Source organism: Mastigoproctus giganteus, chromosome 11 (assembly GCF_048544385.1).
Source record: "Mastigoproctus giganteus isolate SK-2022 chromosome 11, ASM4854438v1, whole genome shotgun sequence".
NCBI lineage: Eukaryota > Metazoa > Arthropoda > Arachnida > Uropygi > Thelyphonidae > Mastigoproctus > Mastigoproctus giganteus.
Window position 1 is genome coordinate 66,385,410 of NC_143585.1, and position 27,869 is coordinate 66,413,278.

The following is a 27,869-nucleotide window of genomic DNA, read 5'->3' on the forward strand; positions in this document are numbered from 1 at the left end:
GGTAGTTAACGACAGTAATGCTACCGCAACAGGATCCAGAAAAATTAGCCAGATGGCCTGAGAAATGGCAACTGAAGTTTGACAATGACAAATGCAAAGTATTGTATATGGGTAGCAGTAACCCCAGAGTAACATACCAACTGTGCAGTACTACACTCAGGATAGTGGAAAATGAAAAATTGTGGAGGCAATTGTGCAGTCAGATATGAAGTTTTCTGAGCAGTGCAGATAGGCTACCAGGACAGCTTATGGGGGTTTTGTCATATACAGGAATTTTGCTAACAGGGATAAGGAGGTGATTATTCCACTGTATAAGGCAATAGTCAGGCCACATCTTGAGTACTGCATACAAGTCTGGAGGCCTCATTTTAAGAAGGATATAGATCTACTGGGACATGTACATAGGCGGGTAATGATATTGGTGAGGGGAACAAAAGGTTGCTCTTACTAAGAAAGATTTCAGTTCGGCAAATTTCAGCATTTGGAGACTAGGTAACTTCGAGGTGATCTGACTGAGGTGTTTAAGGCTTGGAATGAATTAAGTAAGCTCAATGCTGAAGGGATTATTCCTCTTGCACAGACTACACATAAGTAGGCATAAATTCAAATTGAGGAAGGATGGCAGCAGAATAGATTTGTGGAAGGTTGTCTTTAATAACTTAAATAAGGAAGAACTAGACAAACTATTGGAGGGAATAGATATGTGAAATGGGAATTTTTTTTTTTTTCAGCTGATGCTGTATAAGCTTGCTTTCTTGCATTGTTTGACACTACTAATACTAACTATGGGTTATATTTTAAACTTTCACTTTCTATACACTATTAAAGGATATAATGTAGGGATGACAAAATAAAAATAGAATATGCTTACCTCAAAAAAAAAAAAAATCTGGTGAGTGCAATACATTCATTTGTTCTCCACCCACATCACAAATCAAGTATTGGGAGAGGGGCACAAACATTTTTTTACCTCTCCAGGGACAAACTACAGGAATTCATTTGTGGAAGACTTAAAAATAATTTGGCTTAGTTTACAAACAGGTTTTAATTAAAATTATACCAGAAACAGCATAAAAATTTTGTAAGTAAATTGTCTTACTGTATATCTAATGCAAAATAAAACTTACAAAATATATAAAATATGATGAAAAGACATTTTAGCCTGCTATTAGTTATTTAATTTGACTTTTTTTTATGCTATTTATGCAACTTCCAACAGATTAAAATACCTTGCAGATTTTCATATTTATCTATAAGATTCAAAAATTGAAATTAAATTAATATATTCAAGAAACTGCAATTTTTAATGAAGATTTTAGAAATATGAAAAATAAAATAATATAAAAGTGCAAAACTTACAAGTATGTACTGCACACAAGGAAAAAGAATAATATCGGTCAGTAGAAGACTAATCCCCTCCACATAACAGTGACGCAAAATGAGATCAGAAGAATCACTGGAAATGGCCATTTTTTGAATAATTTCATCAAAATTATCAGAAGCTGAACAAATTTCATTGCTAAAATTATCAGTAGCATTATTTTTCAAAGATACCTTATTAATCAAAGAGTTTGATTTACTGTTTGATGCCTTCTTCCCATCACACTTATTAGAATTATATAATTTTACTATGTCTTGCTTTGTTTTCAATATGTTATAAGTTTTTACTGGATGTCTTAGATGATCTTCTAGTCGTTGCAATTGAGAAGGAACAGTCAGAGGCATTTCAATCTTCTGAATTCTATAAAAATGAACATTGAATTTTAAAAATAAAACAACAACAGAAAAACCTTTTTAATAACAATTTCATTACTGCAATTATCAGCAGCATATACAAATGCAAAATACAGATGAAAAACTGTATACTTGTAAAAATCCCAATCCCAATAAAAGTACATGCATCATAAAAATCAAGGAATATTTGGAAAAAAAAGGAGGGGGGGGGGGAGAAAAATTATACACTTAAAAACTGTACCAGAATGTACTGTTAGCATAAGGTATAAATAGTATTAGCATTAGTATCAAAATGGCAAAATGATGTTGGGAAGTGAATTTATTCTGCAAGTTCAGAACAGAAAGGGCTTCATCATTATTATCATCAGCTATTTTCAATCCACTGCAGGATGAAGGCCTCTCTAACAACTTTCCAGTTCCTAGAAGTGGCTTAAAAATTCCTTAATTCCTGGCAAAAGATGAGGAAAAAAAATGATTCTCATAATTAAAAAGTGACTTCAATTCCTCCTTGAATTTTGATAAACTCTCTACTTCACCCACCCTTGCAGGCAACTTACACCAATCTTTCACAACATGCTGCTCAAAGGAAAACCTCACAAGCTTTTACCTACTGTTACTCCTTAAGATTTTACAGTTATGCCTTCTGATGCTTGTAAGTGACCAGTGAAAATATTCCTCCCTCATTCATTTTACTCATCCCCTTCTGGGCCTTATACACTTTAATCAAATATCTTCAAAGGTGTCTAGTTGACAAGCTCTGCAGACCACATTTTTTTAGGCAATTCCTCTTAGGAATAATGCTTAGCACTCACCACTAATATTACTCTTCTTAGCACCTTCTCTTGAAGTTCTATATCTTTCTTTAGATGCTGAATGAACTAAACACAATATATGATGGCTGTCCCAAAATAGTTTTTGTTTTTTTTCTCCATAGAGGTGGACCATGATATTTGAAACTGGCACTTAACAGTAAAGGGTTTGTGGATTACCAGTGTATAATTAAGAAGTACAGCAGACTCTCGATTTACTGGGATCGGATTAACTGGGACACTTCAAGACTCCAAATAAAAAAAAATAAAAAAATAAACCAGAAATCTTATATAAAATTCAAGTAATAAATATAAAGGTATAAACAGATGTTTTGCAAGCCGTAAATAAGTGGCGTTATAAGTCATCATTGGATCAGTGTACCTATTATCTTGCAACCCCCACTGTCTGCCCTCTCAAAAAAAAAAAAAAAAAGAGAGAGACCAAATGTATAGTTTGTTTTAGTGCGTCGGATCGATATTGTTTTTTTGTTTAGAAATCACAAAAATGATGGGCAAACGCAAGAGTTGTGCTTTCAATTGAACAAAAACTTGAAATTATTCAAAAGTTTGAAAATGGTGCATCTGTTAAATCTCTAAAGAACCATTATAATGCTGGTGACCAAACCATAAGCGTCCTTGTAAAAAAATAAAGGGAAGCATCGTATTGGACACGCGAGTAGTGTGGGGTAAGTTTTTTTCTTTTTTCATCTATCGCCATACTTTTTATATAGGTTGCTGAACAGTTTTCGATACAGTAAGTCATCGACTTATGTTACATTATTTATATATATTTTTTTATATGACTGAAGATTTCAGTGAAGGAGACACACACATTTCACTATAATAATGTAAAAACCCACAGAATTCCAGTTATCGGTATTATCGCAAATGCAATAAGATCGAGTTTACTACCCATTTATAATGAATTGCACTAATAGAAAAGCCCAATAACCCAGAAAGTGCAAACTGTATATGTTGTTTTATGGAAGTGACCTCCGGAAATGTGCTTTAGTAAAATGTGAGTTTGCGTGGGGTGATTATAGTGAGTTTTCGCCTTAACCCTGTGAAGTTCTTTCCAGAAAATTTAATTTTGACTGTTATCATGGTGCTGACTAAGAGAATAAGTCACAGTGGTACTAGTAAATCTATCAAGAAAAGGAAAGCGATCTAGTTGGATCAGATAATTAAAATAATAAGGATGTATGAAAATGGCCAAACATCAACAAGAATTCAGATTTGTCAATGGCAACAGTGAACACAATAAAGGAGAAGCGGTGAAGTGATTGGCACCAATGAAGTCAACTATAATAACCAAGACTACGAAATATGAACAGTTTCTTATATATGTCGGGGACTTACTGTATTTTTGGATTAACCGGAAAATCGATTATCTGGGAATTTTTTTTTACCATCTATCCCAGAAAATCGAGAGTCTACTGTATTAAGAAATTAAAAAATGATAAACTTAAATTTTTAGGAATTATTTAATAATCATTAAAAATTACATATGGTAATTATTGGCTATGACTGTTTGATTTAATCATCTACTTTTTGGAAAATCAAGCAGTCAATCTCAAATTAAATTTTATATTAAATATGACACTGAACTGTGTAGAGTAAAAATATATTATGTTGAAAACAAGGTTACTGCACACAGTGACCCATCCTTTCTAGGTGTCTACTACACAAAGTGCACTTTAGAAAATAAACTGAATAAGACTGGAGCCAATTTATAAAAATCAAAAATTAAATATATGAAGAGACAATAAAAACTGAGAGGAGGAAAGAAAGATCCTCTGGATGTTTAAAGGGATGAATGATCTGAAAATATTATCTAACCAGCATAGTTTATTATACTAAGAACACCTGAACTGTGGCTCCTGCTCTGGGATCTACTTAATGGTTGGGCTGAAGAAACAAACTGAACTTCGTGAAAACTGTTTAGAAACTCCAGATTATTATTATAGCATAATGAACTAAGAACCCTGTCCTGCTTAAAAGAGATTTATCCTAACTCTAACAACACCATAAATTATGATCCTGTGCTTGGAAATAAAAAGGTGGCCTTCCCCTATAACTTCTAAATTGACTTTGCTTTAAGTTTTATAATTTTCCCTAATCTAGCTTTCCCTTTCTCGGCACCAGATGCTTCATCACTCCACCTTAATTCCTGGCAAAAATCATCAGGAAATAGACATAATAAAGACTGCATTATTCTGTTCAGCAAAGTTCTATTCTGAACTTATGCCTTGACAGCTGTCTGTGACAAAATACCAATATATGATCGCAAAATATCTTGGTAGCCCAGAGGTAGATGTATTGATGAAGGCCTATAATAATAACCTAGATCTGCCCAACCTGTGTAAAAAATTAAAATGGGCAGAAATAAATATGAATATAAAATGTTAACAATAACACACTGGCATTGTCTGATGCAGTACCAGCAATAAGATTAACAAATATAATATCTCAGGAATTAAGAACTCCCATACTGCACTCAAGAAATGTTTTGATAAAAGTTTTATACTGCACTGGAGAAATGTTTATCAAAACATTTGAGTACACCACACAATCAGCAGCCACAAGTGGGAAATGTGTAGTCATGGGCATAACTGAGAGGTCATATTCCAGTATGGCATTTGCACAATCAGTTATGGATTTTTGATAATTGAACTGGGGAGAGAGGGGCCAGGCCATGTGGTATAAGGCAATGCAGAATTTCAGCTGTAGTTTTTATAACATTAGCTCCATTCTGTTCACTGGAATTTCTTTTTTTTTAATTTCATAATTGACTATTTTAATAATCAAAATAATTGATTATGGTAATCATTCAATTGCTGAAATAATTATGGAAATCATTTGATTATGCTCATCAGGACATTTGTGAAATCATGTTTGTTAGGAGGGAGGGAATGAATGATATTAGCAGATAGCAATGAGTGAACCTATCAACATGCAGTTTGATACAAAAGTTCATAATAAGAATATTCTATACAGGGTGTCTCAAAAATATTGGTACAAACGTTTAGGAGAGGTAGGTAACATCTAAAGGAATGTGAATCGCATGGGAACCCATAACCGGAAACGTCATGGGAAAGTAGTAGCAGAGGCACAAGAAGTAGAAATGACACAACACAGTAATTAGTGGCATATATTTATTTGACATAATATTAACAATGGAGTAAATACAAGATGGATGCATTTCATGATGTTACAAAAGATGCTCGAAGGTTCCACCGTGAGATGCGATGCATGCGTGACACTGACGCAGCATGGATTGGCGAACACGGTTGAACACACCTGGAGTTTCTTTGACAGTAGCAGCAGCACAGACGAGTCTCGCCACGAGATCCATTTCTGTCTCCACAGGCGATTCATGCACAATAGATTTGAAGGCCACCCACAGAAGGAAATCAAGGCTCGATAAATCAGGTGAGCGTGGGGGCCAGGCAACGGGTCCACCACGGCCAATCCATCGATACCCAAAACTCCTGTTCAAATAGTCACGAACACACCTTGCATAATGGGCAGGTGCCCCATCATGTTGAAACTAAATGTTGCGTCTCACATTCGCTGGAACATCGTCAAGTAACTTTGGTAGAACTTGTTCAAGAAAGATCCGATATTTAGCAGAGTTCATGCGGGATCGTAACAGGTATGGGCCGACTAAGCAGTCACTGACCATACCTGCCCACACATTTATTGCGAAGCAATGTTGTGCCGCATGGGGGCGCACACCATGTGGGTTGTCGTGAGTCCACACATGAGCATTGTGCTGATTGAATAAGCCTTCCTGAGTGAAATAAGCCTCATCCGTGAACAAAACATAGGCTAGAAAATTCAAGTCTTGAACACTTTCTTGGAGAAACCACTGCGCAAAAGCCACACGTGTAGGATGATCTTGGGGGAGCAGTAACTGAACCTTTTGGAGATGAAAGGGCTGTAAGGAATCGTCGTGCCAGACACGCTGTACACTGCAACGAGACACTCCTAAGGCAGAGGCAATGGCACGTGTGCTGGTTGTAGGATTATTCTGGATGGCATTCAACACACTTTCTTCTATGGCGGGAGTTCGCGTTGAATGTGGTCTGCCCGCACTACTCCTGTTACCTCTAAATGACCCATGATCACACAAATTTTGATGCACACGCGCAAACAAACGGTGGTCCGGTACATGTCTGTCTGGGAAGCGTTCTCCATAAATTCGTTGAGCGGCTCATCCATTGCCCTCTGCTAATCCATACACTAGGTGCATGTCTGCCAGCTCACAGTCCGTATATCGATGCATGCTCTTCGTGCGGTGACTACTGCGCCGTCTACTGACTTATGGTGACGTTTCCGGTTATGGGTTCCTATGCGATTCACATTCCTTTAGATGTTACCTATCCCCCCAAACGTTTGTACCATATTTTTGAGACACCCTGTATAAGTCCTGAAACTTTGAAATGGACTGAAAATGGATGCTCCAAATTTACAGAAATATTTCTGTGTTGGGAGGAGAGGAGAAATGGAACTATGGAACTGGACTTGATACATTCCCAGAGACCAACAGAACAGATGTTAAAAATCTGGCGTCAATCTAACAAATCTTTCAGGGAGATGCACTAAGATCGCTGAGGTTCTGTCTAGCACTCAGTCAACTATGCGAGACTGTGTACATGCCAAATGCCATATGTTCAACATATATGTTAGACTGACACTAAATTTTTAAATATTCATATGTAAACATATGCTAAAATTTTAAAATTTCAGTACAGGTCGACCATCACTAATCTGGCAGCACTGGGATCTGTGGGGTGCCGGATTAGTGAGTTTGCCGGATCACCAATGGTTATTTTAGCACATACATTTTACTCAATAGCTAATCACCTCCTTCTACCTTTAACACGTTGACTGCCAAGCTAGTTTAAGAAAAAAATTCCCCAGGGGCCAAAAAATATTTAGGAAATAATTTGATTAGTAATTCTAAAATAAATGTTGTAATGTCAGTGTTGTTGTTTTTTCCCTTAAAATATAAAAAAAAAAGTCTTTTTTTTATGTCACATATATGTGGCCCACTGTTGGTTACTTTATTTCTTGAGAAGCCGTGTCAGCCACATACGTGTGATGCTATTACGGCATACATATGAAGGTCGTTTGTGATTAGTTTATTGTACACGTGGCGAGCACTGCAATAAAACTAATTACGACAAAATAAACTCTCAAACATCACAACAAGTTTGTCAGTATTGTTAGAAATTTTGTGAAAACAAGTTCGTTAGGGCACTGTATTTTTTTTTTTACAACACACTTAAGTGTGTTGTAAAAAAAAAAAAAATCTAAAAAGGAATGGCTAAAAGAAAATTACTAAGATAAGAGGAACTGAGAGAAATTGCTGGAATTTACAATTAAGCAGAGTTAAACTTCTCACAGACACACTGCTGTCCAGTTTTTTCAGAAGTTCAACTTTATCTGTTATGGACAATGTACGGTGTTTGCACTTTACACCATGAGAGACGCCGACCGGACTAGCCGAGTGGGTAAAGTACCTGCCCGGCAACCCAAAGGTCGCGGGTTCGATTCCCGCCTCGGGCTTGGATCAAAGTACTGCAAAACCTTGGGAGGTGCAATATGGCCACAGAAGCCGATGCGCCAACAACTACCAAATCAAAAAAAAAAAAAAAACACCATGAGAGGCACTTCCTTTATTGTTATATTGTTATTTGGTTTTTTTTAAGGAGCATTAGCAACTAAGGCCATATTGCTCCGGGGATATGTGGTGGTCATTCTCTGACCTTTCCGCTTCCTCCGTATTTGGTGGTCACGGGCTCGAACCCACTTCCTTTATGCATTGGAACCATGGCTGGGGCTAAATGTGAGTAGGTTATAATAATAAATGCAGAAAAACAAGTGGGAATGGCTTGCCAGTGTTTATGAGTTCGCGCCAACAGCTGATGCTGCAACCAACGCCACCAAAACAGTAGCAGCAGGTTGGTGCGCCGACCCGAGAAATTTGAAAGTATGTTTGCAGAAATTATGTCCACGGAAATTATGTCCAAATTAGCGGTGGAACCAAATTACGGTTGGCCGAATAGCTAATTAGTAATTCTAGATTTGATTAGTAATTTAATTAGTGATGGTCGACCTATATATGTTCAGCATGCTGTATAAATAATCTGGCTCTTTCTTCTCAAGTGATGACCCCTGGCTTTGTCAAAAGACTATTTTAATTTTTTATGGCCTTGTTATTTAGCAAATATGAATATTACAAATTAACTAATTCCTATACTTATTTACTTTTATCATTAAAAAAAATGAAAAATTTACTTTTTCACTGCAATATCCTTTGTCTCCTGAGGCAAATCCAATTCACAAAATTTTGTACAGACTGAGCTCTGTAATAAAAAAAAAAAAATCATTCGCATACATGGCAAAAAAAATCATGAGAAACACATCAGATATAGTACTTTAAAATATAATATATTCATTTAAAAAACAAAAAATATATTTAAAAAAATTACAAAAATATTAACTATACAAACCTTTCCAAAATGGTGGCAAACAGGCATTCACACACCTTTGCATCTTTGTGAAGATGCAAATGAAGTATATATTGGTAATTATGTGTGTAAACTGTTTCCTCCAGCTCTTGAAAGTTGTGGCTGTTATTGTTGTTGTTCGGTTTTTAGGAGCATTAGCAACTAAGGCCATATTGCTCTAGGATATGCGGTGGTCATTCCCTGACCTTTCCGCATCCTCCGTATTTGGTGGTGACGGGCTCGAACCCCGGTCTGATCAAGAAGCGTGTACTATGCACTGCTGCTCCTTCCCACCTGTCTACGGAGGTGCCCAAAAGTTGTTTGTTTGTTTGTTATTTGGTTTTTAGGAGCATTAGCAACTAAGGCCATATTGCTCCGGGATATGCGGTGGTCATTCCCTGACCTTTCCGCATCCTCTGTATTTGGTGGTGACGGGCTCGAACCCCGGTCTAATCAAGAAGTGTGTGCTACGCACTGCTGCTCCTTCCCACCTGGCTACGGAGGCGCCTCCAAAAGTTGTGGCACCATCACATTTGTAAACAGTGATTTTCATTGCTCCCGAGAGAAAAAGAAGAATCTAGAGGTGCAAGATCAGGTAATATGGGGGTGGGATGGGGGAGTATATTCTTTGAAGTGATGCTGTCTTCAAACACACATGCACACTGAAACAGATGCATGGCAACATTAGCAATATTTAGACTGGCATTGTGTTGTCAGAAATATGCACTGCTGATTTTAACTTCATTCAAACTGTAGAATACAGTAAATTTCCACAAAACAATAAGTAAATAAAGTAAATTTCCACAAAAAAATAGGACCAATTATCCATCTACAAAATGTAATGCTATTTACCAATTTTAAGATTTTTAAGATTGTTCAGTTGTTTCTCTACACATTCATGTGTGGAATTTTTTCTGGTCATACGAAAGAGTTTTAACTATTAACATAGCAGGATAATGCCAATGCTTCATTGCTGAAAAAAGTCACATCTAAAATATCATCTCTGTTACTATCCCATTATAAAGCATATCATTTTAATGAAAATTTCGGCATAACAAAATATTTGCAGTCCACTGAACTCCGCTTATTACTAATACATTTAAATCTCCTTTAAATGAAATTAGTTATGAAAAATTCAATGCAATGAATGCAATGATGGGGAATGTCTGTCCCAGATGGAAAATAGATAGAGCACACTGTTAATAAACTGAGGGCTTATTTTTCTCAGTCTTGGATTTTTCTTTTTTGGGGAAGTATGAATGCTGTCCCATGTCCATCTTCCTCTGCATTGAGTTCTGTGACTGATTCAACAGGCAGCTCACTCGCTTCTACATCCTTTTTTTCTTGTACTACCACTGGTGCTTGAAATTTTTGCAGTTTTTCTTTACCACTAATTTCAGTAGTGGTAGAGCATTAGGAGGTATTAATATTGGAGTGGCAGCTGACTAAGTTTTCTCTGCAAGTTTTTAAAAATAACCAGCTTTGATAGAATTAGAAGGTGAGTTAAAGGTAATGATTAGATTTGTAGTGGGTACTCTCTTTTGTTATAGATAAAAATTTCATTTTGGAACAGATTTCCTCCTTGGACACTTGGAGAAGCTCCCATTCCAAAATCATGCCTCAGGATGAGTTCAGTGTCTTTTTGGGGTGTTACTACAATCAATGTATTCTCTCAATGGATGTGGCTCAGAGGAACTATTCTGGGTATTATCATTTCTGATTTCGACAAGGATGTCGTGAAAAAGTCCTTCTAAACCCTTATGTATGAAGTAGGATAACATTTTTCCCCTGAACTTTACACCAGTGGAATGTACTATCGGCTATCTAGGTGCTGGATCTTTTTGCTAAGTTGATATTATCTGCACCATTGACATAATTTCCTGGTAGGGACCTTGTTGGGGTCTCAGAAGAATTTACACTATCAGAATTCATGACAGTTTTTGTTTTCTTCTGTGCCCAGACTTTCCACTCACCACGGAGCCCAAAGGGATGGCCATGCCTACAATCTGGAAAGCAATAAATGCACTAAGAAGTGAAACACCAAGGCTACCCCAAGCACCCTACTTTACATCCACCAACCTGAACCATGAGGGAAGGAACTTGGCTTCAGCACGGTTGACCCTCACAAGTAAACCCACTAACTGATTGATCTTGGGTGAGCTATTCTAGGACCTGCTGTCTTATTGATGCACAAGCCAAAGTGATATGTTGAAGCTGGGCACCCCTCAACCACCAGGATCCACCTTTCTGAATTTCCATGAATGGTAGCACGTGGCAAGCATACTAGATTCCTGTGCTGGCTGGAACGGAGGCTGTAAGTGTTGGATTCCAGGGATGCTAGTTTGGAGGATGAGCATCAACTGGGAGTTCCCCTAACCTCACACAGGTGCCCATGTTGAGGGGAATTAAGTGTGAGTGAAAGACCTTTAATTCCAGCCCCACTAATTCCTCCTGTTCCTGCTATTTGCTCTCTTGGCCTGCCCTTCCCCAATTGGACATATAACTCGATATTCCTAACAGCTACTAAGTACAACTAAATAAAGGTAACTGTACAGATAAATCAGAAATCCTCAGCAAAACACAAATCTTCCCTTTACATACACAAAATTCAGAATAAATACATAGACAACTAAAGGCCAAGATAAAAGAAAATTTGGAACATAAAATTTAACATTATCATTGAGACCAGGATAAGATGAATCCAGCAGGGATGAAAGAACTTGGCAGTAAATCCGAATGTGGCATAAACTGAATGGGGATGATGAGCTTGACCCTGGCATTCTATAGGCATACACTACACCTTGCACAGTGTTAATATCAATCCAGCAGAGGCTATTACACAGCATGTGTGCACTGTCAAACAACCGGTGCCACAGAGTAGTGTTCAATACCCTAGTACTGTGATTCCCCTCCCCATTCTACTTGCATCTGATAAGCAGAGGCTGTCACAGAGCATCTAAAGGTTGTAAGACAACGTGATAGGACTAGTGGAAAACCCCAATCCTGTGTGCTCTTTCACAGGTTGCCTTCCGAATAATTTAATCCTGAACAATGCTCCCCTCTCCTCCCATCAACCCAATTTTCTTCCCCTTTTTTTTACTTATTATTTATTTATTATTGTTAATCTTATTTTATTATTTATTTATGTAATATATACAGTATATATCCCCCCCCCACCAAGAGATAGCCCTCCTCATTGCAAGAGATGGGAACTAGATAACATATTTCAAGGTGATTTTCTGCTGGCTGGTTTCTAAGTGCCGGTCATACAACAAAAGACAGTATTAAACACACAAATCTACACACCACACAACTACACCGAGATGCTACAACACACATTTGCAGATTGTAGGGTAATCTGAGGAAGAACCAGTTAGACAGAAATACATGCCCTTTTTATAGATCATTCTGCATTCTCTCTGTCTGAGGGGAACCATGTTTCTGATATCTCTATAATGTCAACATTTGATGACTTAACCAATACTTCAGATTCATCAAATATATTTACCATATTCCTGAAATTAGTGTGCAAGCAAGTATATGTGTGTGTGCCTGTTTTAGCTCTTAGTATCCCTAACACAGCCTATATATTTGCTTGTCCCATTGAAATCCCACACGCTTTGCTTTCTAGGCTGTTACATGTCCCAATAGAAGCACTGCAAAAATCAAAGTTTTTCAGTCCATTTAACACTACCTCAATAACATCAGCAAAAACTCTGATGTTACTGAGACAGGAGAGACTTTATATAGGGATGCTATCCCATCCCTGTATAAAGTCTCTCCTGTTAACATGAACAGGTCATGCTAAGAATATTCTACTCTATGGGTCTTTCACAATCTCTCTAGGGCTGAATTTATTGACAAGACTGTCATCAAGTAATACCTCCTATCATCTTTGGGTATAATTCTAAACAATTCCAAATTTAATTCTAACTTGTGGCTTTTTTTCTTAACATTGCCTTATGCCCTATAGTACTAACTTGTACAACAAGTTACACTTGACTTATAATATTATTAATTATACTTTTACAGAATTACATAAAAGAATATTAAATAGTATTTCTATTGTTCTTATACTGATTCAATGAACACAATGGTGACAAAATTCTCTCCTACTTTGACTCTCAGTTTTGAGTAATTTTCAAGGCCAAGTAAAAAATAATTTCACCTATTTTATAGGATAAATGTAAATAAGTGCACTGCTAATTTGAAACAAAAACAAAAACTTTTAAGTAATAAAACAGTCTGCTTAGCAGACCTTTCATTAAAGACATAAAAGAATGAAAATTTTAGACAGTCACCTCTGCACATGCTGTTAGACAACCTCCTCGATATCCCTGAAAATACAAAACAAAAAAAAAATATATGATTATTTAAAATTTAAGAAATTTTATTTAAGAGTTATTTCCCTCAAACAAATATCATGAGATAAAGGTTACCTAAAAATTAATAATTTCAATGAAAGGCTATAACTATTAATAAAATATCCATCTGAAATAATTTATTTTTAAAATGTAAATAATATGAATATATATGCTGTGTATCAGTGAGGTTTTCTGCGGTGTGCAGGTTGTATTCGAACACCCAAAGCTGAGAATAAAAAAATAATAATAATAATAAAAAAATTCAATAGTAGAAAACATTAAACAATACAATAACAATGGCATAATCTTAGTGTGTTTTTGAACTGACAGCCATCTAGCATCGAGGGATTGCAAGACATTCCATTCCCAGTGTTTATCAGCATGTTGGTAGTCTGTTGAATAGCTTTGTGTGAAGTATACTTTATTATAACTAAAGATTTTATTAGAACGAACAGTAGAAATGTAGCAGAACACATATTCCGAAAAGGTTTCACCTACATATTTATACAAGGAAAAAGAAACTTTTAATTTAAGCTTACAAAAGGCCTCCGTAGCCGAGTGGTCAGGAGTGGGAGTGCAGTAGCACACGCTGTTTGAGTAGACCGGGGTTCAAGCCCCTGACTGCTGAATACGGTCGATCTGCCAACCCACAATGGACCAGCATGGCAGATTATGGTCCATTTCCCTCAGCATGAATTGTTGAGGAGGCTTCCATCCTGCAGTGGGTTGATAATGGATGCACTTTACCTTTTTTTATTTTTTTACCTGCTTCAATTAAGAGTTTTACAACAAACTTTTTTTTTTTTTTTTTTTAAATGAAAACCCCAAACATGAACAGTATTAGACCCTATAGTACTTAATACCATTCATGGAGTTGAAGGTTGAGAAAATGAAAGAAGATACTTGTTGAAATTAGATTTGAATCACTGTAGATTGTAGTAATTTTCAGAAAATATGTGTGAAGGGAGGCTGTTCCAGAAAATGAAAGTTGAAGGGGTAAAAAGGAAGAAAAAAAGTTAAGTTGGTTATGTTTTTTTTTGCATTTTACTGTGATCCAAGCCCGAGGTGGGATTCGAACCCGCGACCTTTGGGTTGCCCGCCCGGCAGGCACTTTACCCACCTGGCTAGCCCGGTCGGCATTGGTTATGTGAGTTTGAAGTTGGACAGTAAATGAATGTTGACTGGTTACAGCACATGTTTAGACTAGTTTGGAAGAGAGAGAGGGATAATCATAGAAGTCAATTCAGAAGAACAGCACCCATGGAAGTATCTAAAGAAAAGGCATGTGGCAGAAACAGAATGTCTATGAGACAGAGAGCAGAGAGACTTTGCAAGAGATCGGGCATTAATTAATCTAATTGCCCTCTTTTGAATGAAGTCTAGAAGCCTGAAAGATCCTGCTCAGATAGCTAACAAACTGAATGAGTATTTTGCATCTACATTTACATGAGTTATTCAGGGATGCCAGAGTCTTATTAAACTCTGGCAGTGAACTAAATGATTTTGCAATAACACATAGCAAAGTGGAAAAATTGTTGAAGATAAACATAAGAAAGTATCCAGTTATATTAAAGGAGGCAGCAAAGGAAGTATGCAAATCCTTAGCCATAATTATGAGAGCTTCCTTGGACTCGGGGCAAGTAACCGCAAATGTGATCCCAATTCATAAAGGAGGATCAAAGGGTGACACAAGTAATTACAGACCTGTTAGTTTAACTTCTGTTCCGGGGAAATTAATAGAGGCACAGGTTAAAGAAACACTGCAGGATAATCTAGACAAGACTTCAGTTATAGTTCAGACACAGCATGGGTTTGTTAAGGGGAAGTCTTGTCTGACCAATTTGACTGGATACTGTGATGTGGTCACAAAGGAACTGGATGCAAAGAATAATTTGATATCATATACTTGGATCTTAGGAAGGCTTTTGATTCTGTTGCACATGGAAGACAGCTGCACAAATTGGAGCAGTGTGGCATTGGAGGCAAATTGCTGCTATGGATAAAGGGATGGCTGAGTGGAAGAAGACAGAGAGTAGTAGTAATGAATGGTCACTGCTCTTCATGGACTAATGTTATTAGTGGAGTCCCCCAGAGTTCAGTGTTGGGTGCACTGTTGTTTTCTGTATCTATTAATGATATTGTTGATGGAATATAAGGCTTAATGTCTAAGTTTGCAGAAGATACAAAGGTTGGCAGGGTTGTTATTGACACTAATGACAGTATGCTACTGCAGCAGAATCTAGAAAGGTTGAGCAGATAGATTGAGAGGTGGCAACTGAAGTTTAACATTGACAAATGTAAAGTACTGCATATGGGTAGCAGTAACCCCAGATTAAGAAATCAACTGGATGGTACTACATTCAGTGTGGTAGAGAGTGAAAAGGACCTGGGAGTAATTGTGCAGTTAGATATGAAGTTTTCTGAGCAATGCAGACAGGCTGCCAGGGCAGATCATGGGGTTTTGCCAACGATATACAGGAATACTGCTAGCATGGAAAGGAGGTGATTGTCCCTCTGTATAAGGCAATGGTCAGGCCACGCCTTCAGTACTGTATACAGGTCTGGAGGCCACATTTTAGGAAGGATGTACAGCTGCTGGAATGAGTACAGAGAAGGGTTACAAGATTAGTGAATAGAATAAAGGGTTGCGCTTAAGAAGAAAAGCTTAAAGTTTGTGAATTACAGTGTCTGGAGACTAGGCACCTGCGAGGTGATCTGATTGAAGTGTATAAGGCCTTGAATGGTTTGAGCATGCTCAATGGTGATGGGATTCTTCCTCTTGCCCAGATTAATCACCTGAGGGGATATAAATTCAAATTGCAGAATAGATGTGCGGAAATTTGCCTTTAGCCAGCGGGTGGTTGATTGCTGGAACAAACTTCCATCTGTTGTTGTAGAAGTTGATAGCTTAAATAAATTCAAGGCAGAGCTAGACAAACATTTGAAGCGAATGAATGGGTGAAATGGGAAGTTTTTTTTTTTTTTTTTGGCTGATGCTGTATAAGCTTGCTTTCTTGCATCATATGCCTCTACTAATGCTAATGTTATGGGGCTGTTGACGTGGGAACAATATTCCATTATAGGACAGATATGAGATTTGCACAGTCTGAGTTGTTGTCGTTCAGATGAAAAGTAACACCAAGGGCAAAATAGAAAACCCAGTTTTTTAGATGCAGAAAAAGCAACATTTGCCATTATAAAATGAAAAATTTTACAATCAAGACCAAGGAAAGTTTTTATGTCTCTGTAATATTTCACTCAGTTTCAAAGTAATTTTAACTGATGAACAAAGTTGCTTTTTATAATTATAATTCTTTTTATAATCATTCATAATGGTTAGAATTTCTCACACCTGACTAATATTTAAATATAAATTTCTGATGGAATGGGTAAATTGTTTTCTGCTAGAGAGGATGTTTTTATCTTTTGTTTTTGATATTAATGCCTAAAACAGAATATATTTTTTTCTTGCTATACTTGTCTTTCTAAAATCAGAAGGTAAAAATAAAAATATCATGTTTATATGCATTTATATAGGGTAGTTATACTTAAAATGCACCAATTTGGCTTCCTGTAGGCAGTAAACTGTGCATCAACCAGAGATGAAATTTAGTACAAATAATGCCAGAAATGAAAGGCACAAAACAGTTACAAAATGTGATACCAGCATGTGTTTGGCTACCTACAATTAGTATGCCAAGGAAATCTCATTACATAACTAGTAACACACATGTGTTGGATATGATAAAGCAAATGCCACCACAATATCAAGGAAAAGTCAACATGGCACTGCAAGTGAAAAATCACACTTATTTGTTCTTTCATCAAAACAACAGTAAAGCTGTGGTAGAATTTTGAGATAACAACTGTAACTGTAGCAACCTAACTAAACTAACTGTTACTGGCAAAATTGTTACTTCTATGGCCAGTTATGCTATGCAAAATGTACACCTGTCTGTTAGGGCCGGAAATGGTGACAACTACATATTTCATTGATTTGGCTCATATTCGATAATGCCAATATCATTTTCCAACATTCTGACAATGTTTGGCTTTGCTCTCTGGATTAATCCTTCTCGAGGACAAAGTTTATCAAGGTAATAATGAGTCTCTGGCTGATCCAAGAAGAGTTAAAATATCAAGCAATTTTATCTTTACAACCATATAGTTTCTTAGCTTCTTTATATTGTACTGTAACTTGATCAAATAAATTTTGCTGCATGTCAACTAGGCTACATGCACCAAATACAGGCCAGCGTCACTTTTTTTTTTTTTTTTTTTGTATGCCTTTCATTTCTGTATAGTCTAGACACTGTGTATTCCAAATGTCACATCTGAGTGATTAATGGTTTGCCACTTACAAGAAACCAAAGCAAGCAATGCACTTTATTTTATAACCACCTGTGGGTGTGCACATGTGTATATAGACATACGGGGACGGACAAAATAATAATGGAAACACCTGTGATAAGAGTTACAGGTATGCACTAATATGGTGTTGGGCCACCATTTCCTTTTAAAATAGCTTGTATTCTATATGCAATTGATTCAAATAAATCTTGAACTGTCTTAAAAGGAATATTGGACCATTCTTCATGGAGGAATGCTCATGCTCCTTGAGTGATGAAGTTTGAGGAAATCTGCTTCTCACTCTCCTCTTCAAATATGCCACAGTGGCTCAATAAGGTTTAAGTCTGTTGTTCGTGCAGGCTGTGGGAGATGCTTAGCCCCAGTTTTGGAGCATTATCATTTTGAAACATGGCATTTTTGTGAGAAACAATGTTTGCAGCATGGGATGAACCTAGTCGTTCAGAATATCAAGGTAATCAGTTGCAGTAATTTGCCCTTTCAGGCAGAATCTAAAGAATATCAAGGTATTGCCGCCCAAACCATTGCTGATTCTCCTCCATGTTTGACGGTTAGCACAAGATAGTTGAGATGATGCTTTGGTATTTGCCAAACATAAAAACACTCCCTAATGTTGAAAAAAGTGTGGATGATTTGTTTGAAATTATAACATATTTCCATTCATCAAGTGTCCAGTTTTTGTGCTCCTTACACCACTGCATTCTCTTTTTAGCATTACCATTAGTAATGAGTGGCTTGGCAATAATGGCTCTGCATTAATTTCAGTTTTATGAAGTTCTTGCCAAGCTGCTTTGTTAAAAATTGGGTTGCTGAGCCTCACATTAAACTCTTTGGTTATTTTTGTGTTAGCAGTTTTCAATGTTTTCCAGTGGTCTTTTTCATTCAGCTTCAAATTTCTGTCAAAATTCATCCTATCAGATTCTGTTTTTCCTTTCCATGCTCAGTGAATGCAGACCACTGCCAATACTGTTGCTCTGGAAAAATTAAACAAATCAGCAGTTTTAGTCACCGATGCCCTCCAACAATTTGACCTCTTTGGAATTAGAGGTCAGTCTCATTTTCTTCATGTACCTTTTTATATCACCTCTAAATAAACATCAACTTTTATCATCTTTCCTTCACAGTACTACCTGCAAGAAACAAAAAAAAAAAAAAAAATCATCACTGCATGTTCATAAATACCTCATACAGCCATTACAAAAACTACTACTTTCACATCAGGTTTTTCCATTATTTTGTCCACCCATCTACATGATTATCAAGGAATATAATTTTATAAACTGCAAATGCATTTTTATTTATATACTTTAAATTTTACTTACTAATAAATTTTTCAAATGAAAATTTTCTTTTCTTAATAGGTGTGCTTTAATTGACCACCTCAGAACTGCACATAATCCTGCAACACAAGTTAGCTTATCCTCTGATCTGATAGCTGGCAGGTAGCAATTTTGTACCTATATTATATTTTAAATTTGACAATTATGAAATTTTTTTCAAGTAAAATTATTAGCACACATTAATATAATAAGCATATTTTTGAACAGCAATCCTGTTTTTGATCCAAACTAAATTATTTCTCTTTATTCTGATTGTCAAATAAAAAGAACAAAACAGGTCAGTTTAATTCTATGTTAGAAAACACATCATACTGCATTCCAAAATAAAATGCTTCATTGCATAGTAAAGTTTATTACTTACAAAGTTTACTAGTTAAAAATTGAGTCATTTTCTTGTAGATTAGTTATAAAGAGTTAACTATCATTATTAATAATATTTAGTACACTATGATAACTATAGATATCATGGTGTACTCATGGTAAATGAGAATTTCATGGATGATACTGCAAACAACACTATATGACATGTCTAGTTCATGGACCATATCGTACAATATCACTCTCCTGTTATTTTGTATGATTTCATCAATTGTGCCGATTCACCTTGTTTGTTGATATGCTTGGTCTATTGTATTTGACAGCAATTTGCTGATGCCAGACATTATGCAGTCTACACCATTATGTAGTCTGCTAAAGTTGATGCGATAATAACATTTCACCATTCCTGTTTCTTTGTAGAATTCCTTAAACCTACTTTTATCCTGTCCCTCAGTAACTGCAATTTTAACTTTAACTTGAAAATTGGCCCCCCCCGGAAAAAACTAATCATTTCCATAATTTCTACTCAATTTACAGAAACTCTCAATATACATAAACAGAAGTATATTCTTTGATTTCCTACCTTTAAATTGCAGCAAAAACTATTAATTCACTCAAAAACAGCAAAAATGCAGAATCACATATAATTTTATGAAATTATGACTGCAAAAAACAAGGGCCGTTCACTTTGATTATATAACACGTTACTGCATTTGTTTGAATTTGGCGTGCCATTGCGGTGCCGCTGGCTAAAATGAATCAACACTTACGGAGCTAAAATTGACTGGTCAAGCTTACATCATTAAGGTTACTAAGGTGATCCAAGAAGAAAATAAAAATGTAAGCAACTTCCTTGGAAAACAAGAAGTTGAGTATCATTACTTTCAAACAATATTTTGCATTATAGCTCTGTTACAATATTTTGCTTCACTGCTTTTCGGGGCACCTCCGTAGCCAGGTGGGAAGGAGCAGCAGTGCGTAGCACACGCTTCTTGATTAGACCGGAGTTCGAGCCCGTCACCACCAAATGCAGAGGATGCGGAAAGGTCAGGGAATGACCACCGCATATCCCGGAGCAATATGGCCTTAGTTGCTAATGCTCCTAAAAACCAAATAACAAACAACAAACACTGCTTTTCATAATTGTTGTATGAAAGAATTACAACAAATTGTTTTGGAAAAACAAAAATATCTTATTTCCTTTCTTCAATACGTACTATATCTACTAACAAAAAATCAAGGAAATTCATCTATTGGAAGTCACAGTGGAAATGGAAAAAAAAAAAAAAAAAACCTGTCGTAAAACTGATCACTACAATGAGCATTTCATAAAAAAAAAAAAAAAAATTTTGCTTTATTGTTTATTGTAATTGTTTTTAGAGGACTATATCGGGACAGCAGTTTCCTGGATGTATATTTGATCTTCTAATGAAATTTCAAGAAAAGATTTCTGTTGATAGCTGGGTTACATCACTTAACTTTGAAAACTGATGTTGAAGGGACTTCGCATACATCTCACCCAGTGTGCAAAAAAAAAAAAAAAATGCCACAAGTAACGGATTGTTTTCATAATCCGTTACTCATAGTAACGGATTGGTAAATTGTAAGTAACTGCTACTGAATACTTCAATATTTCCTTGATATGCATTTGATGCCATCAAAAAATTGAGGGAAAAATTCTATTTTCATTATCACACACACACCGGAAAAAATTCATCATAAAGTGCTATATATTTGGATGCTTGAATTTCATTCTGAGCTGCAAATGTAATTTCACTTCTCGATCGTATGTATAAGAGTCAATTTCACTTCTCTTACACTGACAGAATAGCTGTTTACTGAATTAATTTTCCTGAAATTTCCAGTTCCCTTCATTCACTTGGGGGAAAAAAGTCCTTAAGGAAGGGAGTTCACCCTTTCTAGTCCAACCCTAGAGAGAGAGAGAGAGAGAGAGAGAGAGAATAAAAATACTGTTTTGGTAGGGAGAAAGCCAGGAGACTGTCAAAGGTCCAGAGCTGTAACTTTCATCACAAATGCTGAAGTTCTAATAAGTCAGTTTCATCACGGATGTGGAAGTTCTAATAAGTCAGTTTCATCACGGATGTGGAAGTTCTAATAAGTCTATTTCTTTATTGCATTCAGTTTCACAACAGATGCTCAAGTTCTAATAAGTCAGCGTCTTCCTAGGTTGCCGAAGTTCGGATAAGTTCGATTTTTGTCCGGTGCACATTTGATAATAAAATCACTTTGCTTTACTGTAATTGTTTTAGGGAACAATATTTTACACTAATCCATCTGAAAATATTAGCGAGTGAACTGCATTATAAATTTCAAACATCGCTGTATAGCTTGTCCTTGAATGCAAATGACTACGGTTACTTTTGAGTGACCGCATGTTTTCGCCTTGTACAGATGTTTTATTGTCGAAACTTCCTTCCAGTAAAGTCGTCAGTAGTAGTCCTTTATTGTACCTAAAATAATTCGTTATGTTGGGGGAAACGGTTTTTGTTCCTAATTGATGTAGCACTCTCAAAATTTCCCAAAGTGGATTATCTGAACACAATGTAAATTAGAAGGACAGTAAAAGATTTGATATCAAAATTTTTGATTAACAAATTTTCTGTTTTTACTCCGGGATAACCACATGGTCAGAGATTGGATAGAGAGAAAATACAAGAAACAGTGCAGCGTTTAGCAGTCACGGGTTGATTGTGTGAAATAACCTTCCCACAGTAAAAACAAAAGAAGAGAGAGGAAGTAAATCTATTTTTCAGTGGGGTATATCTTTTTATTGCAGCTCAGAACAGTTTTTTTATTGCAGCTCGGAATTACAGTTTCCTGGATGTATATCCAGAAAACTGTAATTCCGATACAGTTCCATAAAACAATTACAAAGCAAAACTGTTTTGTTTTTATCAAATGCACATTGTAGTGATTAGTTTTCCCCATTTCCAGTGTGGCTTCCGATAGATGAATTACCTTGATTCTGTGTTAGTGGAGTTAGTGGATGCAATATACATCAAAGAAAAGAATATGGTCTTTTTTTTTTATTTTAACTATTGTTGTGATTCTTTCTTTGTTTCTTGTGCCAAGAAACAGTAGCTTGCTTTTGTAGGTTCGTGTTTCTTTTTTTTTTGGCCTTCTCGATAGAGCTGTAGGGAGAACTGCTGAAGCTTGAAAAGGCTTTGCTCCCAAATTCGAAATGCCTCTCTGTAAACATAGGTGCACACTTGCTAAAACAACAAATGAATGAAGTATCGCATTTCTTGTCATTTTTATCAGATTATTGTTGTTTGCATGAAATTCAATAGAAATTTTTGAAAATTGAAGTGGGAAAATAGAAGAAAACAGTTCTGGTTTCAGCTGTGTCGATAGAGTAAAAATTATAGAATTTATTAGTTGAACTTTGAACTGGGTCCACTGGATCCAAGAGGACAGCAATATGGACAAGAATCTTGTCCATATATATTCACACTCAGGGAACTAAGTATGGAATCTGGTCATCATTTTAAAGTGGATGACACATACCCTATATGGATAATAAAATTTTTAGGTTATATCTGAATGACAAACATATATATAGATATAAACATTATTAGATATAATAATATAGATATAAACATTTAAACATTAATTTTTTGCACTTTTGAAAAATGATAGTTATTATAACCTTAGTTTTCGATCTTTTATATATAAAAAAAATATATATATATATATATATATATATTTTTTTTTTTTTTATTTATTTTTTTTGAAATAGTCATGTAATAGCCTATATTAAAATATCTTGTATTCAAGATACCACTATTGTTTGCACAGCTAAAATTGAAACCCATAACTGGATTGAAAAATTGCATTTTCAGCCAAGCTGTAAAAGATAGGCTTTTACTTCAACTACTCCAAATCCAAAATCTTCTTAAATTTAATTGCCAAAAAAATATGACCAGGCACAGCTCTCATAATCACTAAAAATATTATACTAATTCAGCAATGTATTTTAATAGTGCAAAAATCTCAACAAATCAGAGTGGTAAATTTTTGTTTGGTTTGGTTACAGAGAATGCCTTGCAAGTCTATTACAATTGTCATCCTTGTACATGCATACAGTTATTATATCCCTGTACAAAGGTTTACTAAAGAATCAGAATTGACTTACAATTCAACTGTATCCTAATACATACTAACATGGTTATACTACTTGTCCACATAGTCACCCAGACCATTCAGGTGCACAGTCTCACATGATGATTATTCAAGTTCTATGGAACATATGTCAATTGATCAGAAATAAAATAACAGCAGGTTTCACGTTTTTGGCCATGCAGAAACTAAAAAAATTCTCTATATCTCATTCTGTGTACACATTATTAGTTGCAATAATTATTGCTAAGGATTTTTTTAATGACAGAAACAGAATTTTTGTTACTCAATGATATATTAAGGATGCATTTCTATATGTGGTGTTCAGATTGCTGTGTTTTATTTCTAGGCTAATAAAGTAAAGGCTAAATCATTCAATTTAATGCATTTTTCACCCAGCCTTTACTGTTTCCTATATATATTCTTGTCTAATATAATGAATTTTCTGGGTTCATATCAATATGGGTCTATTATGGGTTCATATTTTATATCATTGCATATATGCATCTTTACTATTTCAGATGTCGTTATTCTCGCACTTTTGCCAGTTTTAATTTACTTTGCTGCCCAACCAGCTTTTATTTTACTTGTTATTTTCAAAGCATTCTAAATTATTTATCCCTTTGTTTTCAGAATTAAATTTATTTTTTATCTATTCATACTTCGTAATTATGGGGTAGCCTTGACTACTTTAAGTTTGAAATGTCAAATATTTTTTTTCTCACTGGAGGCTTGGAAATTTATATTCTGTTTGTGCATTTCCTATTTTCTATTTCATTTTTTCACAACTTCAAATGCATCGCTGGTCCGGACTCTGTTTGCTTTCTGGTTGCCGTAGTGCCAGGGCTACAGCCACTCAAATCAGAATCTCTGGGTTGAGCAGTTATCAAAATGTTACGTTACTGTTTTGTCTGGTGAAGTGCCTTGCACCTTCCCCTTGAAAATACTGGGCATCAATGGCCAAATTCTTTCCACTCTTTCTCAAGTATAGTATTTTCATTTATTCTCCATTAGGTAACCTTCATTTTACTCTCTCTAAATTTTCATTTCAGTTGTGACAGCTTCAGCCAATCAAGGAGACATGTTATCTCACTAGAATCCTTAAGTTTTCACTTCTAAAAATTTCTTCCATTCATTCTAGTTTATCATTTTTGGAAACCCTAAACCTGTGGGAGACATACTGTATCATTGTTTTTAATTTTTGGCGCTTTTTTTCTTTTTCTATACAGGCAGACTTTATTTCAGTACTTTAAATTTTTTTAGGTCACATTTCCTGTCTAGTGAGTGTCAACAAGAATACTGTTTGCGATTTTGTTCTGTCTAATTATATTGCATGGGCTATTCCCAAATCTACATGCTTCTTGATCTAGTTGAAGTTGACTATAGCACACCATACAACAGACATGAATTGACTATCACTCACATTCACATTACAAAACAGTTCCAAAGTAACCTAATCTTTCACAATTAAATTATCTTAAGAAAAGAAACAAATTTAAGCTAGTTTTCCTAACCTTCTTTTAACAAAAACAACTAGAATACAGAACAAACTACTTAATAAGCAGTAACAACGACAGGGCACTAAACTTTAGCTAAATTATATAATGCTACTTAAAAAAAAATTTACAAAAAAAATGTTTGAACAAAAAGGCAAGAACCCAAACCCAGTCAATCTACAAATTCCAAATAACAATGGAACAATTATTTGTAACATGAAAACTCGGCTTTGAATTAAAACTATAATCATTTAGTAAAATTATTTAGTGAATACAATCATTTATATAGCATTAGTAGTGGAAAATGATGCAAGAAAGCAAGTTAATACAGCATAAGTAAAAAAAAAATAATAAAATAAATTAAATAAAATTTGCATTTCATCTATCCATCCCCTCCAATGGTTTGAACAGTTTGTCTGCGCATACACATATTTACGCACACAATCTCAAAGCTTACACTCGGTTCTTTGATCTAAATAGCCATTCAGGAAATGTTAACGTTGCAGGGAAGGCTTAGATTTTAAGCTCTCATAACAAACCATTTTAACTATAGAGGTGGGAGAGAACTGTAGTGAACATGGGCTTTAAAAAACTTGGACTTATCTATTTTACAGATGTTCATGCATCAGAAATAAAGGAGGATATCAAATAAAAAATGCATTAGAGGTTTGTGCACACCTGACACTGTTTCAAAAATCACCATGTTATATGGCAAGTGCTGCAAGTTGACTGGCCCTTTCATGTTTTGCAGTAATGGAGTTTTAGCATTAGTAAAGGCACATGACACAAGAAAGCGACCCTATATAGCATCGACCAAAAAAAAAATCTTCTAATTTCACCTATCCACTCGCTCCAAATGTTTGTCTGGCTCTACTTTGAATCTATTTAAGCTATCAACTTTTACGACAGATGGAAGTTTGTTCCAGCAATCGACCACACGCTGGCTAAAGGCAAACTTCCGCACATCTATCCTACAACTGTCTTTCTTCAATTTGAATTTATGCCCTCTCAGGCAATTATTTTGAGCAAGAGGAAGAATCCCATCAGCATTGAGCATGCTCAAGCCATTCAAGGCTTTATACACCTCAATCAGATCACCTTGCAGGTGCCTAGTCTCCAGACACTGTAATTTGCAAAACTTAAGCCTTTCTTCGAGAGAGCAACACTTTGTTCTGTTCACTAATCTTGTTGCCCTTCTCTGTACTTGTTCCACCAACAGATCTACATCCTTCTTAAAATGAGGCCTCCAGACCTGTATACAGTATTCAAGGTGGGGCCTGACAATTGCCTTATACAAGGGGATAATCACCTCCTTATCCCTGTTAGAAAAATTCCTGTATATCATTGACAAGACACCATGAGCTACTCTTGTAGACTGTCTGCAATGCTCAGAAAACTTCATATCTGCCTGCACAATTAATCCCAGGTCCTTATCATTCTGTAGCACCATGAGTGTAGTACCACACAGTAGACACATTACTCTGGGGTTACTGCTACCCATATGCAGTACTTCACATTTCTGTTAAACTTCAGTTGCCACCTCTAAGCCCATCTGCTCAACTTTTCTAGATCCTGTTTGTAGCAGCGTACTGTCATTAACAACCCTGCCAACCTCGTATCGTCTGCAAACATTCCTTTGTGACTACATAATAGTATCCAATCAAATTGGTCAGACAAGACTTACCGTTAACAAAACCATGCTGTGTCCGAGCTATAACTGAAGTCTTGTCTACATGATTCTGCAGTGCTTCTTTAACCAGTGCCTCCATTAATTTCCCTGGAACAGAAGTTAAACTAATAGGTCTGTAATTACTTGTGTCGCTCTTTGTCCTCCGTTGTGAACTGGGGTCACATTTGCAAATCTCCAGTCCATGGGTACCTCCCCTGAGTCCAAGGAAGCTATCATAATTATGACTAAGGGTTTGCTTACTTCCTTTGCTGCTCTTTTAATATAACTGGATAGATCCCATCCACCCCAGGTATCTTTCGTATGTTTATCTTCAAAAATTTCTCCTCCACTTTGCTCTTAGTTATTACAAAATCATCTAGTTCATTGCCAGAGTTTAATTCACCTTGAATAACTCTTCATGTGTGAATGTAGATGCAAAATACTCATTTAGTTCGTTAGCTACCTGAGCAGGATCATCAACAGTTGAACCATCGATATCCAGTGGACCAATCTGATTCAACCCCTTCCTTCTAGAGTTTAAATATTTAAATTTTTTTCTGTTTATACTCCGGGATGACCACACGGTCAGAGGAGTTCACAAGGTAGAGAGAATACAAGAAACAGCACCATATTCAGCAGTCACGAGCTTGAACCTGGGTCACTCAAGACAAGTTATGCACCCGTCCTCTTGACCACTCGGCTATGGCGGCTTCTTTACATAAGTAAAGAACTCTTTGCTGTTTTTCTTTGCATCCTTTGCCAAAGATTTCTCATAATCTGCCTTTGTCTGCCTAACCTCCTTTGTGACAGGCTAGCTTATATCTATCAATGGCTTCTGTGTCACCCATTAATTTATATGTATCCCATGCATTTTTCTTCTCTGCCACATGTCTCATTAGTTCATCTGACATCCATTTAGGCCTAAACCTTGAAGAATATTTCTTTGTTGCTATGAAAAGCCTAGTAGCTTTCAAGATTAATTCTTTGAATGCTTCCCATTTTGAATTTGCTGTTGGTAACATCATCAATTGGTCCCACCATATAGAATTTAAATACTGTCTTTAAATACTACTTCCGTAGTCGCCTTTATGAAAGCAAAAACCCTTCCTTTAC

At 35.9% G+C, this 27,869-nt stretch overlaps 2 protein-coding genes across 4 annotated transcripts in view; both read right to left on the reverse strand.

Moving 5' to 3' along the window:
- Positions 1–1,540, reverse strand: part of LOC150078078 (glutathione S-transferase C-terminal domain-containing protein-like) — a 126,604-nt gene extending 125,064 nt beyond the window's left edge. For all 3 annotated transcript variants that reach the window (XR_016547629.1, XR_016547628.1, XM_090384985.1), the window contains exon 1: positions 1,360–1,540. Coding sequence is in view for 1 of the 3 variants with exons in the window: in XM_090384985.1 (XP_090241111.1) it covers positions 1,360–1,470 (111 nt within the window). In the remaining 2 variants the exon portion in view is untranslated. The remainder of the gene's footprint in view (positions 1–1,359) is intronic.
- The window catches only part of LOC150078079 (glutathione S-transferase C-terminal domain-containing protein-like), a 48,200-nt gene continuing 21,844 nt past the window's right edge, over positions 1,514–27,869 (reverse strand). Inside the window, exons 3-7 of the mRNA XM_090384457.1 lie at positions 19,116–19,250; positions 13,363–13,398; positions 8,850–8,917; positions 1,630–1,741; positions 1,514–1,519 (exon numbers count right to left, since the gene is read on the reverse strand). Coding sequence (XP_090240583.1) covers positions 1,514–1,519; positions 1,630–1,741; positions 8,850–8,917; positions 13,363–13,398; positions 19,116–19,250 — 357 coding nt within the window. The remainder of the gene's footprint in view (positions 1,520–1,629; positions 1,742–8,849; positions 8,918–13,362; positions 13,399–19,115; positions 19,251–27,869) is intronic.